Raw genomic sequence first — 27,438 nt, 5'->3', positions numbered from 1 at the left:
TAAGATCAGATAAATGTAACCACCATAAAAGTTATTCTGAAAGGATGCATTTTCCATAAAGAACAACAAAATTTTTTTGCTCCAGGCTGTTAACGTGTTTTTTTAAGATGCACGTTGGGCATTTTTATATAGGGATTACACAGAGACTGGCTCTCTTTTGGAGCCAGCCTGAAGAGGTCTTTAGAAGATTTGCAGTTTTTGCTACTTCCACACTGGCTTCATTTTTCAGACATGGCCTTTTTCTTTCCTGGTTTTTCTTACAGGAGTATGTATAGATGCTAAATCAGTTATTCAGGAGAGAAAACATGCTGTATATCACTGAAATTAAGTGTTGCTTGAGTTTAGTTGGGATGGTCCTGTTAGGAGAATGAATCGTGTCCTATTTAAATTTTCACTCTTGTTGTGTTGTCCTAGAATGTGCAGGAAGATGGGCAGCATGTTTGGCGTCTCAAGCACTTCAACAAACCAGCCTACTGTAACTACTGCCATACCATGCTGCTCGGAGTGCGCAAACAGGGCCTCTGCTGCTCCTGTGAGTCTCTGCACCTTCCAACGTCTCCTTGTTGGTCTTTCTGCTTTTGCGTCTCCTGGTGTCCATTATTCTCCTGCTCTGACTTCCTCCTCTCAGCGTCACTGTCACTATGTCAGACTGAAATTTAGGCCGTTTATCGTGCCTGAGTGTGTCTGAGTCAGTGTTGTTTTCGATTAAAAGTCCTCACAGGCAGCATTAAAAACGCATTAATGATGCCATTATGTGTAATTTCATTACTGAATTCTCCCATGTAGGAACCGCTTCTGAAGGGCTGATGTTATTGTCACTGTTGATTGCAAGCACTTATAGATTGAAATGATCTTCAGTGTAATTAACTTCTTATTAAATTCCCTGCCAGTCATGTTTTCAGTTGGAGTTACTGGACAAGACAAATAGGTTTAAGAAAGATTGTTTAACAATTCTGCAGCTTGTTTATGATATAAAGTAATTTTACCCTTGTTTTTTTTTAGTATGCAAATACACAGTACATGAACGCTGTGTGTCCAAAGACATCGCTGCCTGCATCAGCACCTACGCCAAGTCACGCAGACACACCAACGTAAGTACAATCAAAGGGTTCATTCTGCACACAGTGTTGCTGCTGGGTAATGAGACGGGAATACCGAGCAGCCTGTTGAGCAGATTCCTGCTGGCTCGTGGTCTCTTTTAAAAGAGCAGCGAGGATCATGGGATTGCCTTTGAGGTCATGTAAGGTTCTCTGTGTTTTAGCACTGACACGCTGAAGCAGTTGAGAATGATTACACTGACTCGGGTCACATGTTGATTATGCTTTGTAGAGCACATTTCCTTCCTTTTGGACTTATTAGAGCTTCATTGTAGCCTCGAGCAAAGTCTCTCTCTAATTATTAACTTAATATATTGGATTACCGATGAACTGTTTTGGTAATCTGTTTTTTATTTCCACTGTGAGCGCGTATTTTGTTTTCTCCATTTCAAAACTTTTGAACTGGAAAGGACTTTTCAGATCTGACATCTCTGAAATTGTTTGGCAAACCTCTGCTGACCATTGCTTCTACGAAACTCTGCCTCTCTAAGATGTTCTTTTTCTACCTCTTTGTGTTACTGACCTGTTGCCAGTTAACCTAATTCACTGCATACTGTTCCTCCAGTTGTTTCTTTTTAGTGCAACCTACTAATCCAGCTTTTTCTAATTTACGCAATTTCCTTAGAGATTATTAAAGTATTCTGATTCTAATTTTCTTCGACCCAATGAGAGTTCTCTTGAGAAACATTGTTGTTCAAATTGAGTTTTTAATGGCATGAATTTTTATTTTTAATTAAATGAATGAACTTTTTCTTTAAATTGTACATTTTCTGGGTTTAAACATTTGATATGTTGTCAGTGCTCTGTGGTGAATAGAAATAATGAAATGAAATAAATAAAATGAAATTTGCAAAAATTGATAATAGCTTTTACAAGATTAAAAAAAATATCTTACTTCATATTATACTCACCTTATAGGACTTCAGTGACTGTATAATTTTGTGCAACTCATTTCCTCGTATCTCTACAGCAGAGATGACTAATAGAACAGCAATAAGCACATGAATGGGAAGTATAATTGACTGAAGTGCTTTGAAAAAAAATCTACAGATAGATACTGAATAGCAAACGTGACTATTAGTGGCAACTGTAAAACCGCTGTTATCAGAGCTTTGCTGAGGTAACAAAACAAGTTTGTAATATGTGCAACAAGGTTTCAGCAAAATTCTTGAGGCTAGCAGAGATGCTTTTGCCTTTTAGCTTAGAAAATGTGCCTCATCTGTTAGTGTTCTTACTGTTGCTCTATTCATGCATGTTTTCTCTTTAGATAAGCAGTGCTGGGGAGTACCAGCATTTCATAGCTGCTTTACATTTACTAGATTTTGAAACCAGTTCTGCAATATTTTTAAAAGGTGTTCAGCAATATTTGTGAAATAAAATATGAATGAATTTGAACTAACAGCATGCACCATTGAATACAAAATTGAAAAGCATTAAATACTTGAATAAAAAATGTCCCGTTCTCCTGTTGTTTCTCTAGGCTATGCAGCATGTATGGATGGAGGGTAACTCTCCTACCAAGTGCGACCGCTGTCACAGAAGCATCAAATGTTACCAGGGCCTCACTGGCCTGCACTGCGTCTGGTGTCAGATCACTGTGAGTCGCTGCCTTATATAAACTCAGATGAACGATTAACAGGAAACATTAATCTCTAGAAGTACACAGCAGTGTCAACACTGCCATACAGAGGAAGACAGCAGTAGATATAGACAAAGATGAAGATGAGGGAAAGGCTGCTTAGCTAAAGTGAAAGCAAAGTAAGCTCTAAAGCCTTAAGAACATGGATGACAGTTCCTTAAATAGAAAAAAATCTGAAGAACATAATTCAATTAAAGAAACGTTTGCACAGCCTAAATAGATATTTTAAGCCAGGTTAGATAGTTTTAAGTGTTTGTGTTACTGTTGTCCTCTATTCCCTGTTCCTTTATAAAACAGTTTTTTACTCATTTTTTACGTGTTTGTGCAAATTTATTGTCTGACTTGCAAAAAGCTAGCAAGAGAAAGGTGGTATTTAAGGCTATTTTTACCTTCACTTGGTGTACTTAATAATCAAAATCATATATATTTTATTACCAGATGATAATTATTGATTGATCAGTCACTCTAATAGTGTAACTGGAGATGCATGTGTATACAGGTATCTATATACTGATGGGAGTTTTATCCATAATAACATAAAGCTAAATATTAGTATAGTGTTATTAAAAGCAGTAATTATTTTAGCAGTGAAACTAATTAAAGTATCTGAAGTACAGCTTGTACTGAGTAACCCCATGTACATTACTTCTCTTAGTATATACCTAATCCTTCTGCAAACTACTATCAGACAAACCACAACATAACTGAAACTGTAATGTCTCCATAATGTGATACATGAATACACAGACCTTCATATATATTTTACTTGTCATTGCACTTCAGATCCTCTAGGTGTCAATGCTGACTTTGAATTTTCATGACTATCAAAAACCCACAGCCAAAGCTCTCACAAATCTCTTGTATCAGTATTAAAGACATCTTGCTCAGAAATACAAAGTGATAGCTTATTGATTGGTCCTATATGACCTGTCAAACAGTCAATACAGCCCATTAGTGAGAATGCCCTCAGAAGAATAGCTTTTCGTACTGGTAGTGTTTAACAGACTCAGTCTCACAGATGGATGACGCCCACAGTTCTTATGTTTCTGGCTTTCCTCTCTGTTGTAGCTCCATAATAAGTGTGCATCTAATGTGAAGCCAGAGTGTGATGGAGGAGCCTTGAGGGACCACACTCTGTTGCCCTCGTACATCTGCCCTGTCGTCTTGGTAAGAATGCATTCCTCTGTACGAGAGCGTGCATACAGCAAAAACTCAAATAGTTTTAATTCACCAGTTTAACATTTATTGGACTCTTTAAAAATCAATTTAACAAAAAATATGTGGTCAGAGTTTAGAAGTTTGGAGAAGTTGCTGCAGTTCTGTAGGTAAAAACAGACCTACTCCATAAGGGTGAGATCAAGCATTTCAAGGTTCAAGGTTCTTTATTATTTGTCACATGCATAGTTATACAAGTATAACACACAGTGAAATGTAGCCTGACAGGCTCCTCGACATGTGCAAAAATTGGGGGGGGGGGGGTGTAGAGGAAGAACATCATATATATATATATATATATATATATATATATATATATATATATATATATATATATATATATATATATATATATATAGTATATACACTGGGTGAATGTGCAGTAGTAGCAGCAAGCAGGTGAATTCTGTACATTAATATGAATAGATATCTGACTATTTTACAGGATAGACAATATAAACATATTTAAAATTAAAGGAATTGAAATGTGCATTGTTCCTTGGTTTAGTGTCTGGAAGAGTCCTGACTCAGTCAATTATAGATGATGTGAGAGGGCGGGTGTGTGTGTTTAGGGCACGGATGGCTTGGGGATAGAAGCTCCTCTTGAGTCTCTCTGTCCTTGCCCGGAAGATGCGGATCAACGCATTTGATCAAGCATTTGCGGGTGGCTGTTGCTCAGGAGGTAGAGCAGGTCACTTACTGATCGGAAGGTTTGTGGTTCGATCCTTGGCACCTCCAGTCTGTATGCCAAGTATCCTTGGGCAAGATACTAACCCCAAGTTTCTCTCCGATGCATCCATCGGAGTGTGAATGTCATTAGAAAAGCTCAGTTTAGAGTCAGCACTTGTGAGAATGGGTGTGATTGGGTGTTGTATACAGCACTTTGAGTGCTCCAGGAGAGTAGAAAAGCGCTATATAAGAATCAGTGCATTTGACGTGCAGCTACAGAGTACATTTAAGGAAAACTCTGTGATGCATTCATTTACCTCATTTGGTCAGGTATCAGTTTATCAATTCATAACTTTTAGGTATTTATTTTTCTGTTGATATTGTGTCTCTCGCTCTTAAAGATTTACCTTTATGTAATCACCCATTTACAGACATAAACTCTCTCTAAATACAAGTAGTTAGATGTAATGTCACCACAGTGATGTCACCCATTGTGACATTCCCCGTTCTAGTTTTGAAAGGTTACTGCACATCCACTGGTATCCCGACACCAGACAGGAGGCAAGTGTGACAGGAATAATGAGTTAATGCTGATATAATGCACGGCCATTATACATTTGCTATGTATGGCTATGCAACTATTTCATGTTCTGTGTGAAATGACTGAATGTTTCCTAAAAACCTCCCTGTGGAGGTTCTGGAAGGTTAATCAAAGGAAGTCAGTGTTAAACGTGACAAATCGTTATTTATAAAACTTCCTTTTGTCACCGCATGGCCGAGTTACAACCTCCAAACACGTTCGTCTTTTTCACAATCAGCAAATATTATTAAAAGCAGTGATTGTTTTAGTGGTGAAAACAATTATTGGAGTATTTTTATGCTCCTCACTTTTTAATTTCTCACACAAATCCATAAGTGACAAACTGATACATATCAAGCTTGAGTGCCAGAGCACTTTCTGGAATCTGCTGAAGCCACTCTTCCAGTTTCAGGGTTAAAGCTTCTAATGATCACCACATCTATCACATCTGTAAACATCTGCTCCTGTCAGCCACCACTTGTTTGTCCAGCAACTGCTTGTCTGGAGCTCAAAGTCCTACAGCACCTTAGCCCTGATGTTCCCAACTACCTTTGGTGGTGTCTCCTATCAGGAGTTGGGGACTTCTAGTCCCCATGTGGCACAGATATTCACGCACACTATCTCAGCCGCTTGGTCGCACCTTTCAGTGTACACTACCCCAGCTTGAATCTTAGGTCCTCGAGAGCATCTGCAGTTTGTGCCCTGACTGTATGATAGACTCCTGCATCTGTGAATCTGGTGCTGAGGGCCAGTTCTTATAAGAACAGGAAAGAACAGAGGCTCTGAATATATTCTGCCATGATCAGAGCCTCTGTTCTTTCCTTTACTTCGGTTCTTTTCGTGCCACTGGTAGAATTTCTTGATGTCAGCTTTTTCCTCTGTCTGTTGATGGTACATCCCATGCAGAGGCTTGGTCTTCCATCATAGTTCTTTCTTCCTTTTCCTTATCACCATCTGTCTTTAGCTGTCTGAGGCACTCTTGGAGCAGCTCATCTTTGGGGGCTATCATCCTGCTGTATTCATAGGTGCTTATTTTTTGCTGCTGAGTTGTAACTGACACTCAATAATCTTCGCCCTCCTACTGTCTGTTGCTCATAGAGCCTCAGGGTGCTGGACTTCAGCTGGAGACCTGTACATTCTGAGGAGTTGTTGCATCTCGACATAAGGAGCATCTGTCTCCTGTGGACAGTTTATTATTCCAGTATGGTATCTGATGACTGTTCGGTGAATGGCATGCCGTAATTGGAATCAGAATCCTGTGCTATTATTCCAAAGACACTAATGTTGCCACTGCGCTATCCAGCTGCTTTTTCATGGACTTGGACATTTAATTTGTATTTTGTTTTTAGTTTTTTTAGAGACAGGTCGTACAGACTAGGTTAGGTACATTTGTCATTTTACAACTAAAATGTAATTTAATTTAATGAATGTGACCTGTACACAGTCAATCACTTCACCTTCATTCTCAGGACCGTCATTCTGGGGTGAAGCGAGGGGAGGGGGAATCACCTCCCAGCACCAGCCCTGATGACACCAATCAGACTTTTAAATTCTCCCCTGGAGATGGACAAGCACTCCAGGTATGCTGGCCGCTCACTCTGCACCTGTCATTTCTGCATGGTGCAAATAAAGCTGGTTAGCAGCTACCTGAATCTGTCCTTCCTCTATCCAGATAACCCCGCTTCCAGGCACTCACCCACTCCTGGTTTTGGTCAATCTCAAGAGTGGAGGGAGACAGGGGGAGCGGTAAGTTACTCTCACCCACAGGTCGACTCTCGCTTACCTCTTCGATTTAATAGACAGAGGTTATAAATCTCATTTGACATTTGAGATAAATAGTTAATATTTCATTAATCAAACATAAATTCATTATCATTATTCTTTTATTAAATGGAGTAAAATCTGAGGTATGTAATAGTCAGTTATTCCATTTAAAAACTAAACACTAAACAGAAATGAATCTGTCCCCTGCTGTGGCAAAGAGGACCCAAATGCAAGACTCGCAGACAAAGCAAAGTAAATTTCAAAAAATTTTAAGCACACAAAGTAACAAACGCAGACACTCTAGGACTGAAGGGAGACTGAAGCAGAAATCAAGAAATCAATCAAAATGATGAGACAGGTGGAAGTAAAACTGAAGGAAAAGCTCAAAAGACGGCAGAGGCATAAACAGGCATATACATGAATTCAATTACATTAATGCAACAAACATGCTCAGTAATTGCCAAACACATAAATGCCAACACTCGAGGAAGCTGGAGGTTAAAATTCCCGAGGAAATGCTTTAACAATGATCTGTATAAATAAAATGAGACGAGTGAAAAGTTACTTCATTAACACCAGTTTTCTTTGTTTTTCTTTAAACTAAGTTTATGACATACCTCTAAAGAAAACATCTGGCCCACGAGTTATCAGCTATAGTGACTAACTTGGCTTTCCTATAACACACAAGCACCCACTACAGCAAGTGTAGAACTTACCCACAGTGCATTTACTGCTCATAGCTTAGAGGGCTCTGTTAAATCAACCCCATCATTGAACAAGACAAAAGTGTACCACACCTGGTGCATGGACGTTTGTTACCTAAGCACCTCCCACTAATAATCCTGCTATTCTCAGGTCTATTCTCACTGTTCTTCTAGCAACCTGGGAATTCCATTATATTACAGGAGCTATACTGAACTGAGACACAAAGAAGTAAATACAAAACAATGCACAAAATGTAAATCATCAACGTGTAGTGGATAATTTCTAATAGGACAGTAATTTTAGGTTCTTATCCATACACTTCTGGTTGGGAGGTTTATTCTGCTGTCATATGTTATATTATAGTGTTTCATGTTCGCATTAAACATGTCCAGAGTTTCACATAATGAAAGAATAAGGGGACAGTTGTCTCAAAGAAGCTAAAACAGCTTGTTTCAGACACTACATGAATCATGGGGTCTCCCCCTAAAACTTTGATGTTTTATGATGTTTCTATTACAACATGATGACGTCCGGCTGTTAAGGCATAATTGTGATGTTGTAGGGTGTTAGACTGAGAAAATAAATAATGTGATTTACAACTCTGTCCTTATGATATATTATTTGATATAGTTTCTTGGAATCTTTCTTTCAAGGTGAACCAACCCAAATTCTCATGTCCCTAAAGGCCTAATGTATTGTTTCGAAGTTTGAAGACGATCAACCTTGACCGACCTTGGCCCCATTTTCACCTAGATATGATTAGCTTGAGGTGTTTTTGGTAACTACTGCCAGGCAAAGTTTGAAAATTATATTTTGAAAACTGTGGACAGCAGGCTGCTATCAAACAGACAGAACCTTCGGGGGAGAAAAGGAACTACTCTAGCATTATCTAATCTGGAAAAGATGACAAGAAGAAGGACAGGAAGGACCCCTTTATTTGCATACTAAATACAACATGGATCTGGTGGCCTCATATGCATGGACAAATTAGTTACACTCAAAGACTCCCGAGTTGAAATCCATAGAATGATTCCTCAAGAGCAAAATGGTAAAAAAAAAAAAAAAAAAAAAAAGAACTTCTAGGAGGAAAAAAGGCTTTTTAAAACTTTACTTTGGGGCAAAGTCAGCTAACCTCTTCAGCATTCCTCTTTTTTTTTCTTTCAATTGGAACTGGCCGAGATAAGCCCCAGCCTACAGTGACCCTGAATTAGATAAGCAGTTAAGACGAATGTGATTTGACAGGTGATTCTATACATCCTTTCTATGTCCCACATCCAATGAAATGAAAGCTAATTTACATTAGCAGGATGCTGAGACTAAAATCAGCTTTGATTCAAGCTTTTTTGGAGCCATTATGAGAAAATGACAGTATTTTTACTTATGCCAAAGAGGGCGCCAACATTTCTTCACCTCCCTGCCAACGCTCTGAATGCTGTCATTTAAAGAGGAAGAGATACAAGCTTTAAATTCATGTCTCCATTGTCTCATTGTACCCCACCTAACTCACAAAAGCCTGTGGCTCTCCCCCAGTTTGATACATTACCATAGCAACGCACTCTTTTGTTACAATTAGAAAGGAAATTATTATCTATTAATAGAACAAATAAACAGTTTAAGCAGGAAACCAGAGACAGAGGCTGCTATTTATGTCTGAGTTCAGTTTCATCTTTATTATGAGTGATGACTGCAAGCGCTGCACGAGTTGTAAAAGCTGCTCTTCTACCCAGAGACGTGTCAACAGATAGGATAGAGAGCTTAGGCACTTATTCACTAGCTGATATAAATACAGTGGGGCAAAAAAGTATTTAGTCAGCCACCGATTGTGCAAGTTCCCCCACTTAAAATGATGACAGAGGTCAGTAATTTGCACCAGAGGTACACTTCAACTGTGAGAGACAGAATGTGAAAAAAAAATCCATGAATCCACATGGTAGGATTTGTAAAGAATTTATTCGTAAATCAGGGTGGAAAATAAGTATTTGGTCACCTCAAACAAGGAAAATCTCTGGCTCTCACAGACCTGTAACGTCTTCTGTAAGAAGCTTTTCTGTCCCCCACTCGTTACCTGTATGAATGGCACCTGTTTGAACTCATCATCTGTATAAAAGACACCTGTCCACAGCCTCAAACAGTCAGACTCCAAACTCAGCAATGGCCAAGACCAAAGAGCTTTCGAAGGACACCAGGAAAAGTATTGTAGACCTGCACCAGACTGGGAAGAGTGAATCTACAATAGGCAAGCAGCTTGGTGTGAAAAAATCAACTGTGGGAGCAATCATCAGAAAATGGAAGACATACAAGACCACTGATAATCTCCCTCGATCTGGGGCTCCACGCAAGATCTCATCCCGTGGGGTCAAAATGATCATGAGAACGGTGAGCAAAGATCCCAGAACCACACGGGGGGACCTGGTGAATGACCTGCAGAGAGCTGGGACCAAAGTAACAAAGGTCACCATCAGTAACACACTACAACGGCAGGGAATCAAATCCCGCAGTGCCAGACGTGTTCTGCTGCTGAAGCCAGTGCATGTCCAGGCCCGTCTGAAGTTTGCCAGAGAGCACATGGATGATACAGCAGAGGATTGGGAGAATGTCATGTGGTCAGATGAAACCAAAGTAGAACTTTTTGGTATAAACTCAACTCGTCGTGTTTGGAGGACGAAGAATACTGAGTTGCATCCCAAGAACACCATACCTACTGTGAAGCATGGGGGTGGAAACATCATGCTATGGGGCTGTTTTTCTGCCAAGGGGACAGGACGACTGATCCGTGTTAAGGACAGAATGAATGGGGCCATGTATCGTGAGATTTTGAGCCAAAACCTCCTTCCATCAGTGAGAACTTTGAAGATGAAACGAGGCTGGGTCTTCCAACATGACAATGATCCAAAACACACCGCCCGGGCAACAAAGGAGTGGCTCCGTAAGAAGCATTTGAAAGTCCTGGAGTGGCCTAGCCAGTCTCCAGACCTCAACCCCATAGAAAATCTGTGGCGGGAGTTGAAAGTCCGTGTTGCTCGGCGACAGCCCCAAAACATCACTGCTCTCGAGAAGATCTGCATGGAGGAATGGGCCAAAATACCAGCTACTGTGTGTGCAAACCTGGTAAAGACCTATAGTAAACGTTTGACCTCTGTTATTGCCAACAAAGGTTATGTTACAAAGTATTGAGTTGTATTTTTGTTATTGACCAAATACTTATTTGCCACCCTGATTTACGAATAAATTCTTTACAAATCCTACCATGTGGATTCATGGATTTTTTTTTCACATTCTGTCTCTCACAGTTGAAGTGTACCTCTGGTGCAAATTACTGACCTCTGTCATCATTTTAAGTGGGGGAACTTGCACAATCGGTGGCTGACTAAATACTTTTTTGCCCCACTGTATACTGGTACACTCAGTAGAAGGATATTAGAAGCCTGTAAAACTGGTTTTACGGCACACATGAACATGTTGGCGAAGGCTTTAATGAACACTTTACGTAATATCCACGAGGTTGCATGAAGCTGCCTTGTCAATGAGCAGCTCACTGAAAACGCTTGTGAACACAAAAAGATGACTGTCCAAATGAAGGGCATGCAAAAAAAACCCTGTACCTTTCCTGCAGAACATGGGACACCGATTCAGAGCAATCAGATGTGTGTGGAGGTTGCAGAAGTCATATAACATTCTAAGTTAAATACATGTTGTCATGACTTTTATATCACCTCGATTGTATACCATTACATAAAAGTGAAAACTTGAGATCTTCATATCATACACATTTGTTGACAAACGAATGATGTGCATGCATTTTGTAACTCTAAAAACCTATGAAAGATTCTTATGAAAAACAGTAAATATATATATAGATATATATGAATGCAGCTGTCCCAGCAGAGTTATACTCGACTAAGCTACACTAAGGCAAAAAGTTTACACTCATTAGGGAAACGTGGTGATTTTGTGGCAACATCATGCAGTTCATTTACATTTTTATTTATTTAGAACAACCACAGTGAGTGAGCACATGGCAACAGTGGGAAGGAATAACATTATTTTAAATAAGAAGACCATAGAAGACCACCTACAACAAACATGACAAAATACAAACTACAGGAAAGACGAGACAGACGTTAATGACATGTAGCAGTGCATATAAACACATGGGGAATGAGAAGACGAAAGCCAGTAAAAAAAATCTTAAGACCAATGGCCCGATTGGTTTCACACGCCAGACCATGTGTGCAATTTCTAAATGTGGTAATCGGGCTTATGGGCCTGATCATTGATGGTTTTCAATTAATTCGTAGGGCATGAGAATTTATGAAAGAACCAAGCTGATAAAATGTCTTTAGGTAGTCTTTGTGTTTGTTTTGCTGTTCAAAATCTGGTATCCCTGACAGATTGCATCCACGAATTTATAGACCAATGCAGCAGCACGTGGCACACCGCAGACCTGCAAAATTCTTGTATTTCATAATCTGTGTAATTTGAGCACTCATATAAGCCTGGTGTGTAATTACCATATTAACACTATAAACTGTCCTCCTTCTTTCCTCTTCAGGGTACTTAGGAAGTTCAGGTACCTGCTAAACCCGAGGCAGGTGTACAGTCTGGATCAAGGAGGGCCGATGGTAGGGTAAGTCTGCTGTGTTCATCTCTCTTTCCTTTGCAGTGGTAGTGGCTAGGTGAAGTTGCAGTAAATTGTGAACCCTTAATGACTTAAAAAATGAGCTGACTCAAGTTCTAAGATAAAGACTACCCAATTAAATAAAACAAAGACACTACGTGGGATGTTAATTTATTGAGGAGAAGTATGCTGTATTACATGTGTGTGAGGGAAAAACCATGTGAACCTTTGGGTGACCCCTTTTCTATTGAGATTCTTTTCATAGATAGACATTTTCCTCTGGTACAATTTGGAATTAATTGTTCTGCACATGATGACAAGCTGTCCTGGCACAGGTGGCAGCAAACACAAACCATGATGCTACCACCACCGTGTTTCACAGATGGAATAAGGTGCTGATACTGGATTACAGTTTTTTTTTCTTGTCCCAAACAGAATATCATTCATTTTAACCAGAAAGTTTTTTGTTTTTGTTTTATTCATGAATTTCGTAGTTTCCTGGGGCTATACTATTTGGAATTAACATGTTCCCCTTGTGCTTTGTGTGGATTTTGTGCATGACAAGCAAGTCAGCTTAATTGGGGATTCTAAGCTATGTGAGAATCTGAGGCTGTCTGTCTCACAGTGTTAGCCCTGTGATGGGCTCTCAACATTATGCCCCATGTCAGAAAGGATATGCTTTAGTGCCTAAAACCAGCACCAGCCCATTAGAGCATACCAACAAAAGAGAAACAATTAAACTCCTATTTTTTCAGCCGATATGATAGTTTGAACTAAAGCTAGTAGTATCCTCTGTTTTTGGGCTGAGTCAGGAGTTTATATTTCAGGATAAAAAGAGCATCATGAATATGAAATAGAAACATAAATTGTTCAGTCAGAGCGCTGTGCTGGGAGACCACCTCCTCCTGTCATGTTAGACTAACCTGCTGGAGGTCAGTGAAGGGGAATGGGGACACTGCCAGAGGTGTGGACTCGAGTCACATGACTTGGACTCTGTTAGGTATTTTAGTACCATGGTAGCATTTACTGGATATTGTTTTATAGTGACATTATGCAGGAAAACTCTGTCATTCAATAAGGCCCCTTTGTTTTAGTTATTTTTCTCTTTGACCCAAGAATTGATGTGTGAGAATCACAGGCTGGTACAAGGTTGAAATACCACAGAGATCACTCCCTCAGCTACATTAGTTTCTTAATCTTTTAGACGCCTGTTGAAGGCCAAATGGTTTGTTTCAGATTTCACTAATGTAAGAACTCTTTGTTTTGTGCCTTGAAAATATGTCGCTGAGATAATCACAATTGTAGCTGAACTGATACACTACACAAAGGATGCTTCTTCACCCAAGGGCAGGAAGACGCTCCCTTATCTTGGTCTGTACTGGTTTAAACTGATAAATCTGCTGTCTCATGAATTTTACCCTCTATATAAACTGTTGTACTTGTGAATAAAGTTGAGTCACTTTGGGAAGACAATCTAAAGCAGTCTCTGTTTTCTTGTTCTCCCAAGCTGCTCCCGAGCTGCTCGTACTAACACGCTGAATGGCATGCTTGAATATTACTTGAGAATATATTTGACTGTGTTACAGACTAAGGGACATTCTCTGCTGATAGGTGAAGGTACATTCTCTGCTGATAGACGTCCACGCCTCGGAGGAAGCCGATCCACGGAGTAGGCCCTGGAAACAGTTTCCTTCAGACTCGAGTCAGACTCGAGTCATTAATTTTATGACTTTAGACTTGACTTGAAAAAATGTTCTAAGACTTGTGACTTGACTTGGACTTTTACACCAATGACTTGGGACTTGAATTGGACTTGAACCGGTTTACTTGAAAAGACTTGATATTTTACCCCAAATATAAAATTTAACACGCATATTATATAGAGATTGAAAATGTGACGTCATTCACGGGTAGAACCGCAAAGGATTCTGGGAACTCGTGGCAAGCGGTACTAGCGCACGCAGGCTTTCAATTAAAATCAGTTATACAGCGATAAAAAGAAACACAAAAATGGCAAGATGCTGTTGTATTATTAACTGCAATAGCCGGTCGCATGACAGCCACGGGAAGCCGACGGGTAAAGAGATCGGTCGGATTACGTCATTGAAGAGAAATTGTTCCAGCCATGTTTCCGAAGTAACAAAGAGGCGACTGGATTGCAGCCATTCAAAGATCAAATATAACGTCCCAGAACACTCCAGCTCACAGGTTAGTCTGCTCCAAGCATTTACACGAAGGTCAGTGTTTTTTAGTAGTTAATACGTCATTTTCATAACATAATTGGTGATATAGGTTACAAGCAAGTCTGGCGCTGAACAGAAATTGTCGCGCTATGCTCCTTTGTTTATTGTGTTTATTGTGCATAAATAGTGAATTGTCCTGACACAATATTGCGTTTCGCTTCTGTTATTATGGTACATTGACAAAAACATATACTTTTATTCACAGGATAAAACAGGTTTTTTGTATCACCAATTGCCCAGTACGATTACAGCATACAGTATTATTGTCACTGCTACATTTCTGTGATGGGTACCAGAAATTATTTCCTCTACTAATTAATTACCGTTGAGCTCAAAGGTCCTATTAATAAACGGTTAAGGAATGTGTATTTATGACGACAATTTGTGAGACTGGTAAACTTATGATACGTACGATGGTCTTTCGTTCTACACGGTGCATTTCAAGGTCCTGCACCCATCCGTCGGTAAACTGTACCTGGGCTTGTTGCAGTGACCTGGGGCCCATTCTTCGTACGTCGCTCACTACATCCAAGATCAAATGACACATCCAAGACCAAACCATCGCGCTAACCGTGAGCTCGCTAATCCGGTTCCCCGAACACACCTGCTGTTGACGATTAGTACAGCTGGACGCAGTAATGTGACATCACTGGGTGTTGTAAAAGGGGCCACGCATCGATAGTGGAAACATTGATCGGCAACCCTCTGATTGGTCGGCGAAAATGTCGACGGAGCGCGCTCGGCTCGGTATTTTTCGGCAGCAGAGCAAGAACTCTTGAGTGAGGGATTTCAGGAGTTTCAGAGTTTAATCAGAACGCAAGGGAACACTGCAAAGGCTGCAAAAGCAAGGAGAGAGGGCTGGCAGAAAGTTGCTGACAAATTAAACTCGTAAGTAATTTAATAATAACAATAATAATGGAGTGGGTTTATATAGCGCTTTTCAAGGCACCCAAAGCGCTTTACAATGCCACTATTCAGTCACTCTCACATTCACACACTGGTGGAGGCAGCTACAGTTGTAGCCACAGCTGCCCTGGGGCAGACTGACAGAAGCCAGGCTGCCATATCGCGCCATCGGCCCCTCTGGCCAACACCAGTAGGCGGTAGGGTAGATTTATCATATCACACTATATTATCCAATATTATATTACATTATATTATATTATAATATGTTATATTATATCCCCTTTCACATTAGAGCCACAACAGGACCCACTAGAACATGGGAACAGGTAAAAGTGAAATATAAGAATATTCTACAGAATGGTAATATTTATCACTTATATTGCTTTTCGTCTCTTGGAAAGAGAGCCTGGAATGATCTGTTTGTTTATAACAGCAACCAAGAAAAGGGCAGAGCAACAAAAGACAGGTGGTGGTCCTGCACCCCCTCGTCAACAAGTTGGTTAAGTAAATAATACCCTCACGGGAAAATCGATATCTCTCTATGAGCACACTGTCGCGCTGAGCTAAAGGATCCTGTCTGTCCCGCAATATACGCGGAATTCTGAAAACTCTCCTTATCAATCTTGCACCTTCCGCAAAGGGTGGCTCGCGTATACGGACAGGACATGGCTGCGACAGGCTTCCCAAATCCACCTTCGCTTTTATAGCCGTGGTCTCTCATCTTGATTACACAAAGTAATTTGCAATTGCTACTCTGAAATATGAATTACATCTGTAATAATCACATACATGTGATAGAATGTTAATAGTACATTTCCCTTTTTTAGGAAATGACCTGTATGTATCTGTGTGACATCAATAAATGGATCAGGTGCTGCATTGTCTTTAGTTACATTGATGTTATTTATTTATGGTGAAACAGTGGTGGAATATCGCTGTTGCTTTCGTATAAATGAAGCGGGCATACCTGCGTGGCCGCGATCTAATCCTGTTTACATAAAGTAAACCTGCTCCCGAGCAGGTTTACGCTTACGGCTCTGTTGCTATGACAGCAAGTCCCGGATGAGCTTCGGGGAACCGAACGATCCAAGATCAGGCGAAATCGTCAACAATCAAATCCAGCTAACCTACTTAGCGAGGTACGAAGAACGGGCCCCTGAAGTTACTAAACTTCATGAGTGTATGCACTCACTCCAAGAACCGTATGATTATAAATATGCATATAAATATGCTACGATGAGATAGCTGACTTCATCTAACTAGCAAATGTTGTCCAGGCTACGTTGGTGATACAGTTTTTTTTTTTATGTGTATGATATTTTTGTCATGCGATTTTAAAGCCAGTCCTACAACCGCATCCAAGAATAACATGCAGCTTATCTCAGAACTGTCGGTGAAAATTATTCTTGGAGCTAGGTTTAATTGAGCTGCATTTTAAAGAGGTGCAATTTCACAATTTGTGTATATTTTCTAAGTTCACTATTTTGTCATGTGTTGAGAAAAACACAGATTTAAAAATTACATGGTCTAATATTTACATTTAGCATAACTGCAACATTATTTTTTCGTTTTTTTTTTTTAAAGACTCGAAAGGACTTGAAATTCAAAATTTCAGACTTGTGACTTGACTCGGACTTTTACACCAGTGACTTGAGACTCGACTCTGACTTGCCTGACATTACTTGAGACTTGACTTGAGACTTGAGGATAAAGACTTGAGACTTACTTGAGACTTGCAAAACAATGACTTGGTCCCACCTCTGGACACTGCGTTACTGCCGCGCTGTGCATTTGACCTCTTGACACTCACATGCGTTCCTGCATACGTCAGAGCTGAGCACAACATGTACTTTGAAATGAATTCTGTTGGGCCCCCTTGTTCATTGGAAGAAGAAAAAAAATGCCCTTATACAGCAGCACAAGGGCCATGAATGCTTTACCTTGAAGGTGAAGTGACTTCACCATCTTTTCACATCCATTTGTATGAGGCTCTCTGCTCCCTTTTCTGTTACTGTTACTGTCTCTGCCTCTCTCTCAGTCACGACAAGCAAAGTTGCTGCCCTCGAGAGCCCATTGTAAGAAAAGAGACCCGATGACGCACACGGGTCTTTGGGGAGAATGCTGTAGATGGTACACGCTGCATCAAACACAGACACTGTGATACACTGATGTGATGCTGGACTCTAGAAAAGATATCAAAACGCTGATCTTGTTTTGTAGTATCTGTACTGTCAGTATACACTGTAGCTTACAGTTTAGTACTGCAACGTTCTGAACTAATCAGAGATTTTATTGAATAAAAGTATCTTCAAATGGTTGATTCAAAGGCATTACATCAGTTTTGTTTGCCACTGCATTTTCCAAATAAGATATGGACAAGACATATAATTGCTACACATGACACAAACAAAAAGAGAAAGCCCCAGTGTCTGTCTGCACAGCCATGGCAATGCTGGGGGGGGGGGGGGGGGGGTTTCATGTTTTTTTGAAGGAAAAAAAGGAAGTGACCATATTTGGAAATAACTGGGCTGCTAGGTTATTAGCCAATGCTAGCAAAGCTAGTTGGTAAGGTGCATCCACAAACTCTGAAGGTACAGCACACAGAGTAGCGGTTTTCGATACGGGCGACACGGGTGGTTGCCCGGGGCGGCATAGTGGTGGGGGGCGGCATCACGTGCATCAGCAAAAAAAAAAAAAAAAAAATTGCTCGTACTCATGCTGCCCCGACACCAGCCAGCACATATTGGGAACAGCATAGGCACCGATCGGCTTTCTATCGCCCATTTGCTGGGCGTAAGGGCGCCCTTCGTTTGTGAGGTGCACCTGCTGCTTGTTGCACAGGGAGGAGAGGGCGGGGCGGGGGGATTCTCTGATTGGCTGGAGCTCGCAAAATAAAATAAAATAAAAACAAAACAACAAACACAAAAACACCAGACGTTATGATACAGACTTATAATTTGCACCGGTGTTTTTTCGAAATTCTATACGCGAAAAGTGAGCGCGAGAGCCCTCGGTGCGCCTGCTTGCTGCCAAAGTCAAAGTAAACTTTATTGTCATCTCTGCTACATACAGTCCAGTATATAGAGAGACGAGACGACGAGGCTCCAGTTACAGCAGTGCAAGAAAACAAACAATAAATATAAGAACAGTAAGAAAATAAACATACACTTTAGGACTCGGGGTAAAGGGATCAATAACAATTTGAAATTTGAAATTTACAGTTTGATGATTTAAAGTCTCACACACAAGCCGTCGAAAGGGGAGGGGGGCCGGCTGCTTCCAAATAGAGCACATTTCATTCACAGTGTTGTAAATCCAAGCCCATTATGTGTTCATGATTTGAATCCTGGGTTGTGCAAAATCCCAGAAATGCACCTTTGACAAAGTGAATCTGTGAACTGAGGTGTAGGTGTGTTAGATCATGTTGTGGTGATCCTCGAGTTGGGGGACTTATGTTCATACTGAAGTGCAAAATTAAAACCGATGGAAGATGGTCAAGAAAAGTTCGAAGCCATCAGGTGCTCAGTTTAGAAAAATTATAAAAGAAGAGGAGGAGAAACGAGCAAAAGATACAGGTAAGCAGATGTCATTGGATAATGGCAGGTCATCCTGAAACAATCAGAATCAGAATACTTTATTTATCCCTAAGGAAATTATGTGGGTTACAGTTGCTCTAAGAAGAAATGTTAAAAATAGTAACAGTAACAGACTAAACTCCAAACAATACATTATGCTACAGATTTTAATATTAATATGTGTCCTGTTCTCATTGTATGACGTACTATGATGGCCATTTGCATACTATGCATACTCTCTCTCTCTTCATATGTGTGTGTGTGTGTGTGTGTGTGTGTGTGTGTGTGTGTGTGTGTGTGTGTGTGTGTGTGTGTGTTTCCCTTGTAAAATTCAGTATGGCTCCAACAACAGTTTTATGTTAATGTACAATCCTTAATATGTTTTATGTGTGTGTGTGTGGCCTCTGTAAAATTTGGTGTTTTAACTTTGGAGCCAGCCTCAAGTGGCCATTAAAGGAACTGCAGGTTTTGCGGGTGGCTTAATTTTTCAGCCCCTGAGGTTTTTTTTTCTTCAGGATAATCCTTTATTAACTTGGTCTGTTGTCTGGGTCACACAAGAGGACATCATATTTAGAAGACTGTACCATAAAATTGCTCCCAAAAGCACCAACTAAACATGGTTAAGAGCACCAGTTCAGCGTCTCAAATTGGTGGTGAAGAGACAAATATCTGCTGCTTCTGCTGCTGCCCGTGTCAGCAGAATTAATAATATTTAAACAGGCGCCTTGTCAAATGTTCCAACATAGCTATGGAGAGTGAAATTAGCTATATGTATAAATTATCTGTATTTCTTTTTACCAGACTGTAAACATGCCTTTATGTTGTTAAATTTAGCCTTTTAACAGCAGTGTATTTTATACTGTATATAAAAGATGGATTTGGCATCACATTATCCATTGTTTTAGACTCATTTTGAAGCCTAAGCATCAGTGTTTTGGCCACCAGCATGTTGGTTATAGGGAGCCTGAAGTGACCATATTCAGACTAAAGGGTTGATTACTAACTAATCAGTGGTCGCATGCTTAGCAAGCTGCATTCATAAACTGTATAAGTATTAAGCACAGACACACATGGCAATAGACATTTTGCCCTTTCAGGGCCCCTGTATTGAGTTTCTATCTGCAAACTGACTTGGGCTTGCTCAAAGAAAACCTGCTGGGCCCAGTCTAAACTGGAAATGGTCTGGGCCCTGTACGGTTCCTTCCACTGATATTATGATATATTATAATATTTGTGGCTAAGAACATTGCCTTGTAAGTTCCACTTACAGTAATTATGTAACTTTTAATAACAAACTCCTCTGCCTGCTCAACTCAGCCTCAGTCCTTTTTCCTCAGTGCAGGGATCTGTCTTAAATGAGGTCATATGACTGTCCTGTGCAGCGGGAGATCTGTGCCGATGCTGCTAAAAGGGTGAAAGAGGCCCTACATTGAAAATAAACACACAGGGTCTGTTGTCACATAGAGGGTTAACTCACTGCCAGCTGAACTCCACAACTGTTACCATGGGCTCCTTAGCAACACTCACAGCAGGCATTGAAATGAGGGGGTAGATTTCTCTGAGTGATGTGTTTAGGGAACGCGATTAGCTTGCTGTACTTACATTTCATGTCATTGCACATAATATGTCAACCTCCATGTATTATTTGTTGATGCACCAGCTTCCTTTAAGACATCATGCATAAATCAAACGGAAGATTTTAAATAGGTTTTGGTTAGATGTGAATGCATATTGGTGTTGTTTCTCTATATAGCCCTTAGGGGGTGCTGTTTGCCTTGTGGCTTCTGTGCCTTGTTATAAGGTCTAGAAATAAACATACCACCTACTTTGATTCTGGGGAGGCAGTAACATAAGGGTAAGGCAGGCAGGTTGGTTGTTTCAGGTACCAGAGAGGCATGAAATCTAATCCAGAAGGAACAGCTGGATTATAGATCCATTAGTAGGAAGAGTTGCCAGGTGCCAAAACACAACAGGGCACAACAGCTTATATATTCCGAGGTTCTCTCTATGTTATTGGCTGTTGGTACCCCTGTTGTGTTGGCAGGCTCCTTCCATTCTTGAGAATGCAGGAGCTTTTTCATTTTCCACATAGACCAAAAGTCAAAACCAATTTCCCTAGCCTCTCATTGGGATTCAGCCCCAAACCTGTTTGTTTCTACTGAAATAATGAAATAAAAAAATAAGCTCTATGGGAAAAATGCACAGAGCCACTGTGACATCACAGTTAATGGAGTCCTGTTGTGAAGGCTTGAGATTAGTTGATTATAAGTTGCGAAGTAAATATATTGACTACAAGACCTGAAACTATGTCACTTGGATGCCAGCCGGAATAGGCTTCAGTCCCCCTCAAAAATATGAATTGGACAAGTGGTGTAGATGGATGGTTGGAAATAGATGAAGGGAAAACAGGGCCATTTGTCTATATATTACTATACAACCAGGCTTCTTTTTAGTAAATTGTTGTTTGTAGGTGTTTTTAAAAACAGCAGAGTGTAGTTATATTGTGGATTTGATATACTGACCCAGCTGTCATAGCTAATCCTTTTATCTTACTTCCCTTTATACAACCATATAAAAGTAGTGGTAAAACAGCTAACTGATCATCTGCAGAGGAATGGCTTATTTCAGTCAGGTTTCAGAGCTCATCACAGCACAGAAACAGCATTAATGAAGGTTACAAATGATCTTCTTATGGCCTTTGACAGTGGACTCATCTCTGTGCTTGTCCTGCTAGACCTTAGTGCAGCGTTCGATACTGTCGACCATAATATCCTAGTAGAGCGATTAGAACATGCTGTAGGTATTACAGGTACTGCACTGCAGTGGTTTGTATCATATCTATCTAATAGACTCCAATTTGTTCATGTAAATGGAGAGTCCTCTTCACACACTGAGGTTAATTATGGAGTTCCACAGGGTTCAGTGCTAGGACCAATTCTGTTTACATTATACATGCTTCCCTTTGGCAGCATCATTAGAAGACATAGCATACATTTTCACTGCTATGCAGATGACACCCAGCTCTATCTGTCCATGAAGCCAGATAACACACAACAATTAGTTAAACTGCAGGAATGTCTTAAAGACATAAAGACCTGGATGGCCGCTAACTTTCTGCTTCTAAATTCAGATCAAACTAAGGTTATTGGATGGCATTACCTTGGCCTCCAGTAACGCTGTGAGGAACCTTGGAGTCATTTTTGACCAGGATATGTCCTTCAACGCACATATTAAACAAATATGTAAAACTGCTTTCTTCCATTTGCACAATATCTCTAAAATTAGAAACATCCTGTCTCAGAGCGAGGCTGAAAAAAAGAGTTCATGCATTCATTACTTCTAGGCTGGGCTACTGTAATTCATTGTTATTAGGATGTCCTAAAATTTCCTGAAAAGCCTTCAGTTAATCCAAAATGCTGCTGCAAGAGTACTGACAGGGACTAGAAAGAGAGAGCAGATTTCTCCTGTATTGGCTTCTCTTTATTGTTCTTCTGTTAAATCCAGAATTGAATTTAAAGTTCTTCTCATTAAATACAAGGTCTTAAATAATCAGTCCCCATCTTATCTTAATGACCTTATAGTATCATATCACCCCGTTAGAGCACTTCACTCTCACACTGCAGGCTTACTTGTTGTTCCTAGAGTATTTAAAAGTAGAATGGGAGGCAGAGCTTTTTAGCTTCCATGCCCCTCTTCTGTGGAACCAGCTCCCAGTTTGGATTCAGCAGACAGACACGATCTCTACTTTTAAGATTAGGCTTAAAACCAGTAGCAGAAAATGGGTTTCTTCCCGTTAAAAGGGAGTTTTTCCCTCCGACTGTCACCAAAGCACTTGCTTACAAGGGGTGATAAGATTGTTAGGGCTTTCTCAGTTTTCTTTGTCTGTATGGTTTTTACCTTACAATATAAAGCACCTTGAGACAACCGTTGTTGTGATTTGGCACAAAATAAATGAACAGAACTTTTCACGGGATTCTTTGGCAATAAAATAAAGAACGTGACAATACTGTGGGGTAAGCATTTCATTGTCAATACTGCCTGTAAATAGTCAGGTGTTTCTTCTGTAACACTGCACAGCTGGAGAGTTTTCTATACTATTTGCAAAACATGTATCGTTGTATCTTTGACAAACTGGTCGGGGCATCTGGAGTTCACATATTAATGCATCTTATTATGAAGAATTTTGATCCTGATAAGGACCTGAATAAGGACAAAAGTGATATCACTCATATGTTATGGCTTCCCTAATATTTTGATCTCAGGTTAACTTGACATTTTGGACGGACAGCCCTTCCACCATAATCAGTGAAACACCAAAATAGTTCATATGTTTTGGAAAAATAGCGTTCACTCCTCCAGCAGAGTTTGGGAGACTTGAAAAATCATGTGGTGGCCCAAGACCTTACTGAGACACTATATGTCGATTTTTCTTTTAAGTTATCACCTGCTTGTATTATGTTCAAGTGAAAATGTAGAACTGGTTTAAAGGGTCTATGGGAGATCACTGTGCAGGACCAGGTGGTCACCGGGCAGCTGTCTCATGATAGAGAGAGATGAAAGCTTTTGTCGACACCTTTGTTCCAACACACATTAAAGGTCCCTTTGAAGGGCATGCACTCTGCGACCACTGCGTGACTGTGGTTTCCAGGGAAAGGAGTGAAGTAAGCACAGCTGGAGAGGGCGCACACTGATTACTCTTTCTCTCTCTACCTTCCTCTGTGTCCTCTCTGCCCAGGAGCGCCCCTGTTCATTAAACCATCACAAGCTTAGAAATCCCTGTCAGCTGCTGCAAAATGCAACTAATAAATTTGGCGTCACAGAATTCTTAGTACACACTGACATTAGGATTCAGGGACTCTGTGTATAAAAGTGTTCTACAAACAAAACACCTGTTTTCTGTATATGTGAAGATGTTTTCACACATCTTCCCTGACAGAGGTACAGGTCAGAACACAAAGTCACTGGGATGTCTGATTGCTTTAAGATGTGAACAGTGCAGTCAGTGGTCCATGCCCGCTGGCTTGTGGTTGTCTTGTGTGCTGCCCCGTGAACTCTCTACCCAGGCAGCTCTCCCGTCTTAAACACATACCATTTCTAGTGCTGCAGACACTTCTGAAATTGATTATTTTCTGCTGTATGTGAGAATGGATAGCAGCACTAAAATGTCAGAAGATCATGTGTGATGATTCCTGGATCTATTGTCTTTCTAGGCTCAACTTTTTCCATGATGTCCCTGATTTCCGGGTTCTTGCTTGTGGAGGTGATGGCACAGTGGGCTGGATCCTCGACTGTATAGGTAATTAGATTCTAACTTATGAAAAAGTTAGAATCTAACTAATACTTTGCTTTGATAGGAGTTTATCTGCATTCTTAACCAGATTTTATTGTTTTAAAGGCAGCTGTAGGTCAGAACACATGTCGAAGCATCTTTGACCAATATACTGAACCCTGAGTGTATGTGAATGTTAGAATGTGCTTTAGCATAGATAAAAGCACCGTGTGAATGTGATTTGGTGGATGAAACATATTGTAGAGCACCAGTCCACATATATTTTCTGTTATTAATAAAAGTAAAGATGAAATGTGGCTGAAAGAGCAGAAAAATAAAGGTGAACATTAAATATTTTAGCTGAAAAATGAATTGTAAACATCTGTTTAAAGACCAGCTCTGAAGTTCCACAGTTCCTGCAATCATGCATAGTTTTTTCCACTGTGAGGAATTATTACTCTCTACTTTATGCTAGCTGAGTACAAATGTAGGTTTAGCAGTAATTTATCAGTAATAAATTCAGTCAGAATTCTAGTTCATATATTGTCATAAAAATCTGTTTCAAGAACATTTTCACATCCATAGCACAAGATCGATCTGCTTGTCTGTGCCCTTGCAGATAAGGCCAACTTTGCCAGGCACCCTCCGGTGGCCATTCTTCCTTTGGGCACAGGGAATGACCTGGCTCGCTGCTTACGCTGGGGAGGAGGTGAGGAGCTCATTCCAGCATCTTTCTGTATTTTCTTTACATAGCTGCATAGGCATCTATAAAGCCTGCAAGAACTGATGCCATAGCTGATCTTTTTGGAAACTTTGTGGCAAAGAGAAACAAGCTGAAAACACTGATAAGATTTTGTGAGCCTGTTAGTTAATGGAGTTAATGTAGCACCATACTTATTCATAATCATTTGTGTTTGTGGTCACCTGATGAGTTTAAGTCCTCTTTAATTCAGTTTTTTTGGTGTTCACCAACTCTTCAGAGGAATATCTGTGTTTCTGCTTACTAAAGCTGCCTTCCACAGTCAAAAAAGACTTCTGATATCACTGGGAAAAAGCATCAATATTGGAGCTGTACAGCTAAGCAGTAAGGAGAAATTGGCTATAAAGAGGGAGCCACAGAGGACAGCTTTCACTTTTTTTCTGCCTTTGTGAGTCTCTGTTCTGTCCCGATTAGTTTCACATTACCAAGTCCGCTGTCACTTTCTATAGCTACGCTTCAGCCTGATTGCCTGTTTGCTTTTCAGTGTTCTTTCCTAAAACTCTGCGTGTTTATACCAATCACTGTTGTCTCCCTCTGGTTGCTGAATTACTTTCTCCTGGACATTCCCGCCTGCTCTCTTTTGTTCTTCTCATATCAGCTTCATTTTTCACCTCTGTCTGCCTTACATGCCTCCTGTCTTCTGTATTTAGATACTCATTTTTGAATTGAACATAATAGAGCACGTTTAAACAGTTAATTTAAAGAATGACTCACTTCTCAAATACAAAAGGTAGCCATGTGTCTCTGCACATTTCTGGGAAATGAAAGATGGGAAGAGAAACAGGGGACTTTTATGTGTCAAATTAAAAACTTAATATGCAAATCACTTGCACACGCTGTAAGTCCTTTGCCAACCATTGATTTCTCGTAGTACTTGGGACCAGTAATTACACTGGCTGGTTATAACTGCTCGATTGTTGCTGCGAGGACCAGCAGAGCACTTGAAAGATATTTTGTCAATAAGCTGCCAGGTCTGGGTGGCTTTGGGCTGTTGAACTGATCATCAGAGATAAACTCTGAAATATTAGCTGCAGCCAATTAGCTTGATGATCATTTACCTGAGAGGGAAAATGAATCTAGTCTGATTTGTATGTGAAGGTGAGCAGCCAGTTTTGATTCATGGCTCTGCAGTCTGTTTTAGTCAGATGTTCATCAACTAACAAAAAAAATCTATCGAACAGCTTTCAGATGTATCACCACTCAATCTAATTCATGATCTCTAGAGCATGAATCCCAAAGATTTAGGCCTTGTTGAATTTTAGTTTAATTACTGGGTTTTTGTGGAATATCTTGACAATAATTTGAAGGATTGTCATAAAAGTTGGTAGAGATATTTGCCGAGCAAAGCTTTTCTCTTAACCCATGAGACATGACTGACTTGATCATTTACCATTTGGCAAGTACTGGAATAGAAACACATTATGCATTAATTCTTACACTGGTTGTATTTGTGAAAGTTAGTGCTAATAATAATGATAATGTGAAAGGAACTTATGTGAATTGCAGTGAAGATGAAACACAGGGCGAAAATGGAGGACATTGGTGAAAGATAAAGCAAATTTTACTTTAAAAATAACACATAATGCAGTGAACACATGAACACTTAATTTCCTCTATTGGTGTCAGTGGATTTTTGTAATCATTTACACAAATATCAGGATGTATTGTACGTGATTGTCTTTCATTATGTCAGTTAACTCAGCACTGACATACCATTAGTGTCTCTGGATGGTTTCATGAGTTACTCTTTGTAACGCTTTCGTTCAACCTTCAGGATAGACTGTAATAACTTCCCTTATGCCATTATCAGGGGAAAAAAATCCTTTTATCCAATACAGCCTGATTTTAATAAATACCAGCAAAACTATTGCATCAATCTTGGTTGCACTTTGTGCTTAAGGTTAATTTCCAAGTATTCATATATGCTAACAGTCAAGTACAGGCTTGCAGTCTTCTAAGGTTGTGCACAGATGGCATAATGACAAAAACATGTATCAATTTGTGCAGACGATGTGTGTATTTGTGTGTGTACCTGTGCAAACACCACAAAATGAATAAATAAATACAGCTAAAAAGTAGCTAATTGTTCATGTAAAAAGACAACTGTTCCCCGTGAATTTTCTTTTATTTCTCAAGAGTACAAATGTGAGAACATATGCATATGCAAAATACTCTCATATTTCACACACATGATTCTCCCAGTGTGATGGCACTCATTAAAGCCTCATGCCCTTGTGACACCTTTGGAACAAACATCTGCTTCTTATTACTATGCCTGGCTGTTAAAGCAGGCTGTCAGCTATGGAGCACATCCAGAGGGCTTCCCGGAGGGCTGTCAGGTCTGGGCTTCATTCTGGGTTTGAAGCAAGGAGGGTAGTTTCTTTGGAAAGGCAGCTTA

At 40.1% G+C, this 27,438-nt stretch overlaps 1 protein-coding gene across 1 annotated transcript in view; it reads left to right on the top strand.

Annotated features, from left to right (window-relative positions):
* dgkg (diacylglycerol kinase, gamma) overlaps positions 1 to 27,438 on the top strand; it is a 185,372-nt gene that overhangs the window by 72,400 nt on the left and 85,534 nt on the right. The window contains exons 10-18 of the mRNA XM_085384270.1: positions 415 to 532; positions 1,003 to 1,091; positions 2,578 to 2,694; positions 3,805 to 3,903; positions 6,670 to 6,780; positions 6,873 to 6,946; positions 12,222 to 12,296; positions 24,222 to 24,307; positions 24,900 to 24,989. Coding sequence (XP_085240396.1) covers positions 415 to 532; positions 1,003 to 1,091; positions 2,578 to 2,694; positions 3,805 to 3,903; positions 6,670 to 6,780; positions 6,873 to 6,946; positions 12,222 to 12,296; positions 24,222 to 24,307; positions 24,900 to 24,989 — 859 coding nt within the window. The remainder of the gene's footprint in view (positions 1 to 414; positions 533 to 1,002; positions 1,092 to 2,577; positions 2,695 to 3,804; positions 3,904 to 6,669; positions 6,781 to 6,872; positions 6,947 to 12,221; positions 12,297 to 24,221; positions 24,308 to 24,899; positions 24,990 to 27,438) is intronic.

The sequence above is a fragment of the Rhamphochromis longiceps genome, linkage group LG16 (assembly GCF_057381845.1).
Source record: "Rhamphochromis longiceps isolate RC_006_pf linkage group LG16, R_longiceps_female_GT1.1, whole genome shotgun sequence".
Classification (NCBI taxonomy): domain Eukaryota; kingdom Metazoa; phylum Chordata; class Actinopteri; order Cichliformes; family Cichlidae; genus Rhamphochromis; species Rhamphochromis longiceps.
The sequence above is the reverse complement of the archived record's forward strand: the minus strand, read 5'-3'. Positions and strand labels throughout refer to the sequence as shown.